The sequence below is a fragment of the Xyrauchen texanus genome, chromosome 5 (genome assembly GCF_025860055.1).
Source record: "Xyrauchen texanus isolate HMW12.3.18 chromosome 5, RBS_HiC_50CHRs, whole genome shotgun sequence".
Lineage (NCBI taxonomy): Eukaryota > Metazoa > Chordata > Actinopteri > Cypriniformes > Catostomidae > Xyrauchen > Xyrauchen texanus.
In genome coordinates this window covers 39,164,639-39,179,001 of record NC_068280.1, presented here as the reverse complement: position 1 = coordinate 39,179,001, position 14,363 = coordinate 39,164,639, and the positions used below count along the sequence as shown (strand labels likewise).

General features: G+C 43.8%; 1 protein-coding gene across 1 annotated transcript in view; it reads right to left on the bottom strand.

Annotated features, from left to right (window-relative positions):
- LOC127644056 (zeta-sarcoglycan) overlaps positions 1-14,363 on the bottom strand; it is a 530,452-nt gene that overhangs the window by 91,041 nt on the left and 425,048 nt on the right. The window contains exon 6 of the mRNA XM_052127069.1: positions 9,718-9,790. Coding sequence (XP_051983029.1) covers positions 9,718-9,790 — 73 coding nt within the window. The remainder of the gene's footprint in view (positions 1-9,717; positions 9,791-14,363) is intronic.

Genomic DNA, 14,363 nt, shown 5'->3' with positions numbered 1-14,363 from the left:
TTAAAGGAGAAATTACATATGAGACAGCTTTATAACTGAAATGGCTTTAACTGAAATAGACAAGTTTAATATAACTATTCTGATAAGTGTATATTTCCAACATCATGTTTGTGTTATCCGTTTCTGTAAGTTTTTGTGACGTGTTTCAGAAAGATAATCGCTTAGACAGAGTAATAGTTTATTTTCAACTTAACCGGACATCACAGTTGATCAATGCAATAATTCATAATTCAATATATTGATACCGATTTCTTTATCAACTGTTTGTTCAATTGAGACATAAGGGGTGATTTCAAAGCATTTTGAAAGTGACACACTTCCTTCTGCCAGTTGGTGGCGCTATAACTTTGACTCACAATAGTCACATCCACGCGACCGGCCTCTTCCAGTGAAGAAACTGCTGAAGTTTCATCGAGATCAAGTAATGTATGCAGAAGTTATAACACACTTCCTTGCTGTTTAAGCTGCATTTATGTGCTTTTTTGAGCTTCAAAGTTCTTGTGCAATGTGTTCCACATTCAAACCAAAATATCTGACTGTAGGTCAAAGTATGAAACCAATACCCCACTTTTGTCTGAAGGTGGCGCTACTGAGCCCCTGCACCAGGCATCAAAAAGAAAATTCAAATTTGAAGAGCTGCCACGACAACAGTATTTAAGATATCAATAATCCTTTCACACGTCTACATCTGCCGGTGTTTACATTATACACATAAAGTTTGAAGTAAATCGTGTAAAAATAAGTGGGTGATTTTAAAGCATTTTGAAAGTGACACACTTCCTTCTGCCATTTGGTGGCGCTATAACTTTGACTCACAATAGTCACATCCATGCGATCGGCCTCTTACAGCGAACACACCGCTGAAGTTTCATCGAGATCAATTAATGTATGCAGAAGTTATAACACTCTGACTGTTTCTCGTTCTCGCCATCATTTCGTTTCTCGCCACGGCCAAACCGTTAGAGATATCAAAAATCTGCCGGCAATTTTTCATGCTCAATGTCTTGACATCATGCTGACCGAGTTTGGTGGCGATTGGTGGAATTCTCTGGGAGGAGTATTTCACATTCCATTGCGTATGCTTTTCAAACAACCCTAAATAGACGATTTCCTGTTGGTCTGGGGTAAAAAGTAAAAGTATGAAGGATATATGAAACGATGAGATCTATATGTGTACCGAGTTTCATATTATTACATGCAAGCGTGTTTGAGTTATAGACCAAGTTTTCGGACCCTGTTCCAGGGGCGCTGTCGAGCCCCCTGCCACGCCCGGGTACCAGCTTCAGCCCGGCCCTAATGACCGCAGGTTCTGACCCGTGTGCAAAGTTTCAAGAGTTTTTGAGCATGTTAAGAGCCCCAAAAGTGCCCGTGAAGTCGTAAAAAAAAATAATAATAATAATAAATATAGCTGCGAAGCAGCGATGGCGGGCCCAAGCCGGTGGCACCGCCACCCCGTGCCTTTAGGGTCGCTGTGCACGATGGGCAATAACGTAACCTCGCTTTGACCGTCGAGAAGACGTGTGCTGTAGAGCTCGCGATTAGCGTGGGCTCTGCAAAAGTTCGCATGGAGGGCACATATCAACCACAAAGTATGCGTGAGCACCCTTCCGATACCTAAAATGAAAAATGAGACACCCTACGGTCTCATGGAGTTAATGGACACACGAAATAAGTACACAAGACTGAAAATTCATATGAAGTGTGCCATTTGAGACAGGGACAGTGCCTAGGACCGTGAACCACAATAGTCACATCTATGAGGTAATTCAAATGTAGAATAATTTTTGATGTCATAGGTCAATATCTTTTGCAGCACTTAAACGTGTTAATCCAGAAGGCCAGTATTTATCCGGAGGTCTCTGTTCAGGTTTATTAATGTAATTATAATTTACGCACTGCTGAAGTTTCATCGAGATCAGTTAATGTATGCAGAAGTTATAACACACTTCCTTGCTTTTATGCTGCCTTTATGTGCTTTTTGGAGCTTCAAAGTTCATTTGCAATGTGTTCCACATTCAAACCAAAATATCTGATTTTCTGTTGGTCTGTTTGTTCACTTGAGACATAAGAGGGTGATTTCAAAGCATTTTGAAAGTGACACACTTCCTTCTGCCAGTTGGTGGCGCTATAACTTTGACTCACAGTAGTCACATCCATGCGACCGGCCTCTTCCCGCAAACACACTGCTGAAGTTTCATCGAGATCAGTTAATGTATGCAGAAGTTATAACACACTCCCTTCTTTTATGTTACTTTTGATGTGCTTTTTGGAGCTTCAAAGTTAATTTGAAATGTGTTCCACATTCAAACCAAAATATCTGATTTTCTGTTGGTCTGTTTGTTCACTTGAGACATAAGAGGGTGATTTCAAAGCATTTTGAAAGTGACACACTTCCTTCTGCCAGTTGGTGGCGCTATAACTTTGACTCACAGTAGTCACATCCATGCGACCGGCCTCTTCCCGCAAACACACTGCTGAAGTTTCATCGAGATCAGTTAATGTATGCAGAAGTTATAACACACTCCCTTCTTTTATGTTACTTTTGATGTGCTTTTGGAGCTTCAAAGTTCATTTGCAATGTGTTCCACATTCAAACCAAAATATCTGACTTTCTGTTGGTCTGAGCTAATGACTGTAAATTAGAAAGTTGTTCGGCCCGACGAGATCTAGAAGTGTTCCGAAGTTTCATATTATTACATGCAAGCATGTTTGATATATGGACAAGTGTTTGAATCCCATTCCAGGTGTCGCTGTCGAGCCCCCTGCCACGCTCGGGTACCAGATTCAGCCCGGCCCTGATGGCCGCGGGTTCTGGCCTGTGTGCAAAGTTTCAAGAGTTTTCGAGCATGTTAAGGGCCCCAAAAGTCCCAGAAACCTTGAAAAACAATCAAACAATCAAAAAGCAAATCTAAACCCAACAGAGAACCCCCCTCCCTCCCCACACACACACACACACAAAAAAAATTTGGCAGGCCCATTCTGTCTGTCAGACAGAGAGACACTGAGAGAAAAAACACAGAAAGGGAGGAGGATTGGTCACTCAGAAAGAGAAAAATTTTAAGAAATCCACATTCAAACCACAATATCTGACTTTCTGTTGGTCGGAGCTAATGACTGTAAATTAGAAAGTTGTTCGGCTCGACGAGAACAATATACACGCCGAGTTTTGTAACTGTAGATAGAACTAACTAAGTTATAACACACTTCATGTGTCCTTTTTAGTCATAAATCAATTTCCTCGCCACGGCCAAACCGTTCGAGATATCAAAAATCCGTCCGAATGTAGCATCCTCAATGTCTTGACTTCATGCCGACCGAGTTTGGTGGCGATTGGATTCATTCTCTAGGCGGAAAATATATAATTCCAGAGCACGTGTTTCCAAACAACCCATAATAGCCGACTTCCTGTTGGACTGGCGTAAAACTTAGAGCACGAAAGTTGTTCGGCCCGACGAGACCTACAAGTGTACCGAGTTTCATATCATTACATGCAAGCATGTTTGATATATGGACAAGTGTTCGAATCCCATTCCAGGGGGCGCTGTCGAGCCCCCTGCCACGCTCGGGTACCATCTTCGGTCCGACCCTGATGGCCGCGGGTTCCGACCCGTGTGCAAAGTTTCAAGAGTTTTCGAGCACGTTAAGGGCCCCAAAACCTTGAAAAACAAAAATAAAAGCATTTTCACTCCTCAGCAAAATCAGCACCCTCCCCCAGACACAGAGAGACGTAGGGTCAGTGAGAGAGGAGAGAAAATTCTCCAAAACATCCACATTCAAACCACGATATCTGACTTTCTGTTGGTCTGAGCTAATGACTGTAAATTAGAAAGTTGTCCGGCTCGATGAGAACAATATAATTCCTGAGTTTTGTGACTGTGGGTCAAAGTGTAAAGCAACCCCCCAACTTTTGTCAAAAGGTGGCGCTACTGAGCCCCTGCACCACGCCCGTTTCTGAAACTTTGCACATGTGTACTGGCTAATAAATGTGATGTGTCTGTCGAGTTTCATGCAATTTCAAGTATGCTAAGAGTCTCAAAAGCATCAAAAAAGAATATTCGAGTTTGAAGCGTTGCCGCGGCGACAGTATCGAAGATATCAATAATCCTTTCACATGTCTACATCTGCCGTGTGTTTACATTATACACCTAAAGTTTTAAGTAAATCGGGTAAAAATAAGTGGGTGATTTCAAAGCATTTTGAAAGTGACACACTTCCTTCTGCCAGTTGGTGGCGCTATAACTTTGACTGACAATAGTCACATCCATGCGATCGGCTTCTTCCAGCGATCACGCTGCTGCGGTTTCATGGAGATCAATTAAAGTATGCAGAAGTTATAACACACTTCCTGTTTCTCTTTTCGCGCCATCATTTCGTTTCCTCGCCACGGCCAAACCGTTAGAGATATCAAAAATCTGCCGGCAATTTTCATGCTCAATGTGTTGACATCATGCTGACCGAGTTTGGTGGCGATTGGTGGAATTCTCTGGGAGGAGTATTCCAAATTCCATTGCGTACGCTTTTCAAACAACCCTAAATAGACGGTTTCCTGTTGGTCTGGGGTAAAAAGTAAAAGTATGAAGGATATATGAAACGATGAGATCTATACGTGCACCGAGTTTCATATTATTACATGCAAGCGTGTTTGAGTTATAGACCAAGTTTTCGGACCCTGTTCCAGGGGCGCTGTCGAGCCCCCTGCCACGCCCGGTACCAGCTTCAGCCCGGCCCTGACAGCCGCGGGTTCTGACCCGTGTGCAAAGTTTCAAGAGTTTTTCAGCACGTTAAGAGCCCCAAAAGTGCCCCAATAGTCGTAAAAAAAATAATATATTTTTTTAAAAAAAAAATAACTTAAACGTGTTAATCCAGAAGGCCAGTATTTATCCGGAGGTCTCTGTTCAGGTTTATTAATGTAATTATAATTTACGCACTGCTGAAGTTTCATCGAGATCAGTTAATGTATGCAGAAGTTATAACACACTTCCTTGCTTTTATGCTGCCTTTATGTGCTTTTTGGAGCTTCAAAGTTCATTTGCAATGTGTTCCACATTCAAACCAAAATATCTGATTTTCTGTTGGTCTGTTTGTTCACTTGAGACATAAGAGGGTGATTTCAAAGCATTTTGAAAGTGACACACTTCCTTCTGCCAGTTGGTGGCGCTATAACTTTGACTCACAGTAGTCACATCCATGCGACCGGCCTCTTCCCACAAACACACTGCTGAAGTTTCATCGAGATCAGTTAATGTATGCAGAAGTTATAACACACTCCCTTCTTTTTATGTTACTTTTGATGTGCTTTTGGAGCTTCAAAGTTAATTTGAAATGTGTTCCACATTCAAACCAAAATATCTGATTTTCTGTTGGTCTGTTTGTTCACTTGAGACATAAGAGGGTGATTTCAAAGCATTTTGAAAGTGACACACTTCCTTCTGCCAGTTGGTGGCGCTATAACTTTGACTCACAGTAGTCACATCCATGCGACCGGCCTCTTCCCGCAAACACACTGCTGAAGTTTCATCGAGATCAGTTAATGTATGCAGAAGTTATAACACACTCCCTTCTTTTATGTTACTTTTGATGTGCTTTTTGGAGCTTCAAAGTTAATTTGAAATGTGTTCCACATTCAAACCAAAATATCTGACTTTCTGTTGGTCTGAGCTAATGACTGTAAATTAGAAAGTTGTTCGGCCCGACAAGATCTAGAAGTGTTCCGAAGTTTCATATTATTACATGCAAGCATGTTTGATATATGGACAAGTGTTTGAATCCCATTCCAGGTGTCGTTGTCGAGCCCCTGCCACGCTCGGGTACCAGATTCAGCCCGGCCCTGATGGCCGCGGGTTCTGACCTGTGTGCAAAGTTTCAAGAGTTTTCGAGCATGTTAAGTGCCCCAAAAGTCCCAGAAACCTTGAAAAACAATCAAACAATCAAAAAGCAAATCTAAACCCAACAGAGAACCCCCCTCCCTCCCCACACACACACACACACACAAAAAAATTTGGCAGGCCCATTCTGTCTGTCAGACAGAGAGACACTGAGAGAAAAAACACAGAAAGGGAGGAGGAGGGGTCACTCAGAAAGAGAAAAATTTTAAGAAATCCACATTCAAACCACAATATCTGACTTTCTGTTGGTCGGAGCTAATGACTGTAAATTAGAAAGTTGTTCGGCTCGACGAGAACAATATACACGCCGAGTTTTGTAACTGTAGATAGAACTAACTAAGTTATAACACACTTCATGTGTCCATTTTTAGTCATAAATCAATTTCCTCGCCACGGCCAAACCGTTCGAGATATCAAAAATCCGTCCGAATGTAGCATCCTCAATGTCTTGACTTCATGCCGACCGAGTTTGGTGGCGATTGGATTCATTCTCTAGGAGGAATATATATAATTCCAGAGCACGTGTTTCCAAACAACCCATAATAGCCGACTTCCTGTTGGGCTGGCGTAAAACTTAGAGCACGAAAGTTGTTCGGCCCGACGAGACCTACAAGTGTACCGAGTTTCATATCATTACATGCAAGCATGTTTGATATATGGACAAGTGTTCGAATCCCATTCCAGGGGGCGCTGTCGAGCCCCCCTGCCACGCCCGGGTACCATCTTCGGTCCAACCCTGATGGCCGCGGGTTCCGACCCGTGTGCAAAGTTTCAAGAGTTTTCGAGCACGTTAAGGGCCCCAAAACCTTGAAAAACAAAAATAAAAGCATTTTCACTCTTCAGCAAAATCAGCACCCTCCCCCCAGACACAGAGAGACGTAGGGTCAGTGAGAGAGGGAGAGAAAATTCTCCAAAACATCCACATTCAAACCACAATATCTGACTTTCTGTTGGTCTGAGCTAATGACTGTAAATTAGAAAGTTGTCCGGCTCGATGAGAACAATATAATTCCTGAGTTTTGTGACTGTGGGTCAAAGTGTAAAGCAACCCCCCCACTTTTGTCAAAAGGTGGCGCTACTGAGCCCCTGCACCACGCCCGTTTCTGAAACTTTGCACATGTGTACTGGCTAATAAATGTGATGTGTCTGTCGAGTTTCATGCAATTTCAAGTATGCTAAGAGTCTCAATAGCATCAAAAAGAATATTCGAGTTTGAAGCGTTGCCGCGGCGACAGTATCGAAGATATCAATAATCCTTTCACATGTCTACATCTGCCGTGTGTTTACATTATACACCTAAAGTTTTAAGTAAATCGGGTAAAAATAAGTGGGTGATTTCAAAGCATTTTGAAAGTGACACACTTCCTTCTGCCAGTTGGTGGCGCTATAACTTTGACTGACAATAGTCACATCCATGCGATCGGCTTCTTCCAGCGATCACGCTGCTGCGGTTTCATGGAGATCAATTAATGTATGCAGAAGTTATAACACACTTCCTGTTTCTCTTTTCGCGCCATCATTTCGTTTCCTCGCCACGGCCAAACCGTTAGAGATATCAAAAATCTGCCGGCAATTTTTCATGCTCAATGTCTTGACATCATGCTGACCGAGTTTGGAGGCGATTGGTGGAATTCTCTGGGAGGAGTATTCCAAATTCCATTGCGTGCGTCTTTCAAAAAACCCTAAATAGACGGTTTCCTGTTGGTCTGGGGTAAAAAGTAAAAGTATGAAGGATATATGAAACGATGAGATCTATACGTGTACCGAGTTTCATATTATTACATGCAAGCGTGTTTGAGTTATAGACCAAGTTTTCGGACCCTGTTCCAGGGGGCGCTGTCGAGCCCCCTGCCACGCCCGGTACCAGCTTCAGCCCGGCCCTGATGGCCGCGGGTTCTGACCCGTGTGCAAAGTTTCAAGAGTTTTTGAGCACGTTAAGAGCCCCAAAAGTGCCCCAATAGTCGTAAAAAAAATAATAATAATAATAATAATAATAATAATCCTAACGAAAACAATAGGGTCCTACGCACTTTGTGCTTGGGCCCTAAAAATATAATCATTATTATTAGTATTATTATTATTACTGTAAATTACTTCTAATAACTTATACTTATTAATAATGATAATACATGCATGATCATTTAAATCTGGATAATTTTGTGGGTAGTTTAGATTTAGATGAAAAAAATTTACTGTTAAGGAATATACTTTTTTTTATGCCTTAAAAAGGATTCATTTGTTTTGTTTTGGATATTACAATATGACAAAATTATAAAATTTTAATTGCAATATGTTTGGTGAGTTCATAATATTATTTATTTAAACTTTATTACAATATGAGCTCAAGATTTAATATGTTTTAAGAAAATTATTACATTGTGAACATTGTATTACACTAATAATGCAATACTTGTTACAATATGTGCAGTTATTACATTATGAGTTGCTACACACTGCTAGAGAAAACACATTTGCACAGTTGGCCTTTTGACTGGAAATCTTATTTTACTGAGATATAGCCCTTGTGTCAACTTCCCCATTTGGCAATGTGGCAGGGCGGAGGGCAGGGTCTGGTTGTGATTCTACAAACCCAGTCGCTTATCAGGCTTCCCTTATCCTTCCCATTGAATGCTTTACGTTGGTGCTGAAACCTGGGAAGGAGGAGGCGAGAACCGGCTTGGCAATATAAATAATATTTTAATGAATAACTTAAACCAAAAGACAAACACACACATGACGGACATGTCCGTAAACTATCTCTCTCTCCCACACAATCCTCCGCAGTCGGCATTTATCCCTCTCGGAGGCATAATTAGCCTGATAAGGGACCGGGTGTATAGAATCACGACCCGGCCCCGCCCTCCGCCCTGCCACAGGCAACCAACTAACTAACTAACTAACTAACTAACTAACTAACTAACTAACTAACTAACTAACTATCAACCGATCTCCCGTATATTTTAACATATTTATTTATATAATATTTTTTTTTAAATGTTTTGCTTAACAACTGTATAACTGCTTTATCTCTTTTAAATAAATTCCACTCGTTTGATATTTTGTTATCTGATCCAGTGGCATTGATACATTTTAAGATGTGACAAGTGTCCAAAAACCTTTTGGGTCCACTGCAACTATGAGTAAGGAGTAAGATCTGACAACTTTGGACTCACACATTTAAACTTTAATATTGCTTGCCATTAAGATAAGAGATGAATCTGAAAAGGGTCAACACTCCTGCTGAAACATAAAAGTCTCATATGTGATGTCAATCTCCCTCCACTGTGTCAAAAGTAGATATGATCCTGGTGCATTCACATTAAGTGAATGATTGGACAGCACCCAGCAGTGCTCTATCAAACCACACTGAACTGTAAAAGCTCTCGTTCCTTTTAGTAACTTTCCCACTTGTACAGACAGTGACTTCATCCATCAAGCAACTACATAATTTCCTGTAGTGATAGTGTATATGTCGGAGAGTTTGGAAGAGTGGGAAGCTTTGAGATGCATTAGTGACCTATTGGACATCCAATCAGATATTGGCAAATGCAGACAGGAGAGATTAAATCAACCTGATTAACCGATCCACTGGTGATGGATTGGGGAGTGTCAGAGAGGTCGTGTCCTCTATCTCAGAACCGAGTGTGAATGGGACAGTTTGTCATTGAATATTGGGGTTATAAAGCTTCTATGGACAATTAAGAAGTGGACATTCATTAAGGTTCATGTTTTATGACTTCATGCAGTACTTTCTCTATCCTTGTCTTTTTCATTCAATCTCTCTCTCTATTTAAATCACACAATGAATGATAATGTGAAAGCCATGTCTTACTTCAGGTCTTGGAATGGTTCGGCTCGAACATGTGGCGTCTCCACTGAATGACTAAACACAACTCCTTCATTGCCTAGAGAGATAAAGACACAAACAGAGAGAGAGAGAGAGAGAGAGAGAGAGAGAGAGAGAGAGAGAGAAAGAGATAGAAGAGTCATACTACTAAATCAGAACACAGTGTAGACAAACATAATTGTGGAGAATTGCACTTGTGACCATTGTGTCATAAAAACAAATGTAAAACAAATAAGGAATGTTCATTTTTGACAGGAACATTAATTCATCTGTGAGGTAAAACTAGACTGGCACCACGCCAGCATAAACCATCCTAGACCAGCATGGGAACTGGTGTTTGCAGCAGGGTGAAAATCTGAATCCAGCTGACCACATGATAAAATAGACCAAGATGTAGAAGTTATTGACAGTATACGTAGTTTTCCTGAGACAGAAAAACAAAAGTGCCCGAGGAGCTGCTTCCGACAATATCTCTAGCACTTTCATTACACAAATGTTAGAACAGTGTGCATGGTTCTAGGATTCTATGGCCGTAGCCCAAACTACACTTGGTATTATCATCTAGGATGTTCTTGGATGAGGCGTTTGCAATCGGACAATGCTGGATACAGGCTTTTGGGGGGAATTTAATATATGTATTGGTATAATGGGTGACTTGTTCATCATTTACATTTTCAAGGAATTTTCATTCATTTTAAAACATTTTAGAAGCACCGGAATTTAAATTGCATCCACTTTTTCAATAACAAAGCACATGAACTCGAATCACTCAATATCTGTTTTTGATCTCATAGGTGGCTGATCCACTAAGAAAAGTGAGGACTGTCTGACTTGACAGCAGTTTGCTACTCTCGTCTACTATTAAGGTGAGGCGTTTGGCATCTCAAATAATCCTATTCTTATAAAGGTACATCATGTTTTCATTTGCTGTTTATATATTTTCTCTTACACAAACCAGTCCATTCACTGCTAATTCATATCAGTTTTGGTCCATCTTCTCCTCAAAATGTTATATTAAGGTATTCACATGACACCAGATTTAGTTGTTTGTGTATACTCGTAGATAGTTGCACCAGTTGTGTATTTGGGGCCATACGCAAGTAAACGCCATGTGTTTACTTTTTTCCAAAGACTATTTAGCAGAGACGGAACACTTCTATTAAAATGAATGGGAAAAATCGAAACAGTAAATGCATCTAGAAAGGAAGTCCTGCCTTGCAAGTAAAAGAGCCAATTACCTTTTATATACCGATGTCGCCTGTAGATCACCTCGAGAATGCATATGAGCATTAGATTCAAGACAGGAAAATAATATATTTTTTTAGCATAATCTGAGGTAAAGAAGCACAAATTATGATACCAGTGTTGTCTGATTTTACTGCTGATTTGAAATATGTTCTTTGATTGTAACCTTGACCAACCTTTCTGGATATTTTTGGTCTTTCCCCATTCAAGTAGATAGGAGCTGCAATTTCATGTCTGAAAATGGCTTCCTGGGAGCGATCCAAAGATGGCTGCCAGTGGACTGACTAAGACATTGCTTTTTCCCAGTGCTATTTGCATATAATGACTTCTAAGGATCAATATTTGCGTATACCTTCGGTATACCCACTGGTTCCCTGTCTGTCGCTCACTTCGAAGTTGTGTCGAAGAAGCAACATTTCTGGTCTCTCTTGAGAGCCTTGCGCATCTCTGAACTTGAGAAAAGGCCAATGAGAAATTGATAGACAGAATTAGCATGTCCCGCCCCCGGACATACGGGTATAAAGGGAGGGAAATGCGTCTGTTCATTCAGAAATTTTCTTCAGAGCCGACCGTTTGTGTGAGCAGCGAGCTGAGATTCACAAGACTGTTCATCTCATCTCTCAGAGCATATGCTGTTAGATCTACTGCGCATATCAGCAGCTTTCTCCTTCTCTGCACGTCAGTGCAGCTTTGCCTCTGGGCTCTTCAACAGCGCTCTCTAAAAGATAATTTTTGTAAAAGAGCAATACACAGCGGCGTTGCACGTCCTTTTCAGGATGCATCTTTATAAAGATGCCCTTCCACCCCTGTGTAGTTCCTGGATGCGGTCGAGTGCTCTCAGCTCCTGACGGTCAAAGGCGCTGCCTCGTGTGTCTGAGCCGTGATCACACCGAGGCAGCGTTTGTGGATGGTTCGTGTTATCACTGCGAGAACCTTACCATGGCAACATTGCGGTCGCGGCTTTCCTACCTAAAAAGGAACACCACTCCAGCCGCCCCCACATTGCTCCGTCTTCCCACGGGATTAAGGATGACCTGGCTGGCGATGGAGGCGATTTGTGGGTGGCAGCGGGCTCAGTTTCGCCGGGTACATCCCCACGAATCACCCACCCCCGACACGCTCGTTGACTTCCGCCCGGGCTCGGGGTGACAGCGGCTCGCATCATGGCAAGTCTGCCTATCCTCTTGATTAGCCGAGAGGAGAATCCTACGTTCAGTTTGTTTACTATGCCGCACCCCCTTCGGGTTACGGTATGAACATTCCCAATAAAGGAGCAATTTCCTCTTTCTCTGGGTCACCTGGCCCACAAATGCCATTCTCAAGGCACCCCGGTGCCACACCTCAACAGTCCATCGGACGCGGACCTTCCGCCTCCAAACCCACGACTGTTTCCCCCCGGCTGGCCGGTTCTGACGAGTCTTCCATGGGATGTCCTCCTCAGTCATTAACCCACCCCCTGCCAGGTGTGCGGATCAAGGTAAGTGCTCTTCCCTCAGCACTTTTGCCCCCCGACGCCATATTACCTGCTCCGCCCCGCTCAAAAACAATTGTCACCTTAGTGCCCCTAGCACGGAGTTTGGATGTGTGGCTTTCAATTCCCAATCTGTCACGCTGGCTGGCCAGGACCATCCGACTCGGTTATGCAGTTCAGTTTGCCAGGCCTCTGCCCCCCTTCAGGGGTGTCCGCTTGCACAGCGAAGATGCCAAGTCCCTGCGTGCGGAAATCGCGACTCTCTTACTCAAAGACGCAATAGAGCATGTCCCTCCAGCCGAGATGAAGAAGGATTTCTACAGCCCTTACTTCATCGTACCCAAGAAAGGCGGCGGCTTACGTCTGATCTTGGACTAGCGAGTTTTCAACAGGGCCTTGAACAAACTCCCATTCAAAATGCTCACGCAAAGACACATCTTAACTTGAGTCTGGCATCCAGATTGGTCGCAGCAGTAGACCTGAAGGATGCGTATTTCCACGTCTCAATCTTGCCTTGACATCGACCCTTCTACGGTTCGCATTCGACGGCCAGGCATATCAGCACAAGGTCCTCCCCTTCGGCATGTCCCTGTCCCCTCGCGTCTTTACGAAGGTCACAGAGGCAGCTTTGCCCCGCTTCGTGAAGCAGGCGTTCGCATACTCAACTACCTCGACGACTGGCTCATCCTGGTCCACTCCCGAGAGTTACTGTACATCCACAGGGACCAGATGCTCAGGCACCTGGTCAACAGGGCTTCAGGTCAACTGGGAAAAGAGCAAGCTTGCCTCGGTTCAGAGCATCTCTTTTCTCGTCATGGAGTTAGACCCAGTCTCAATGACAGTACGCCTCACCAACGAGCGCACGCAGTCAGTGCTGGAATGCCTCACCTTGTTCAGGCCAGGCACGGCGGTCCCTCTAAAAAATTTCCAGAAGCTCCTGAGGCATATGGTGTCCTCTGCGGTGGTCGCGCCACTGGAGTTGATGCATATGAGACCACTTCAGCACTGGCTCCAGACTCGAGTCCCGAGACTAGCATGGCGCTGTGGCACGCACCATGTGTTTATCACCCCCGCCTGCCGCCAGACTTTTAAACCCTGGACAGAGCTCTGTTTTTTACAGGCAGGAGTCCCCTTGCAGCAGGTGTCCCGATGCGTTCTGGTCACCACAGACGCCTACAAGCAGGGTCGGGGCACGTATGCAATGGGCAAACAGCCACGGGACGTTGGAAAGGGCCCCCTCTGCACTGGCACATCAATTGCCTGGTGTGGTTGGCTGTACTTCTTGCCCTTCGGAGATTTCTCCTGCTAGTTCGGCGCAAGCACGTCTTGATCCGATCAGACAGCACCACGATGGTAGCATACATAAATCGCCAAGGCGGTGTACGCACCATTCACATGTCACAACTCGCCCGCCATCTCCTCCTTTGGAGCCGCTTACATCCCAGGCAGCCTCAACGTGGCAGCGGATGTGCTATCGCAGAGAATGGAGGTTCCACCCCCAGTCGGTCCAGCTGATTTGGGAATGGTTTGGCAAGGCACAGGTAGATCTATTCGCCTCCCGAGAGACCTTCCCCCACTGGTACTCCCGAACGGAAGCTCCCCTCAGGACAAACGCGCTGACACAGCTGGCACAGGGGGCTGTGCAAGTACGCATTTCCCCCAGTGAGCATTCTTGCACAGGTGCTATGCAAGTTCAGGGAGGACGAGGAACAAGTTATTCTGGTGGCCCCCTACTGGCCCTCTCGGACTTAGTTCATCCCTCCCAATGAGGTAGGATCTACCACTGCGCCATTCTCCACATGCGACTTAGAATCCCATATGATGTATTCCACCACACTTTACCTCCCCCAGCCTGGGCAGGTGTGGTCTCCGCAGGGTCTTTCCGCCCTGAACGAATAGGAATTGGGAAAGAACG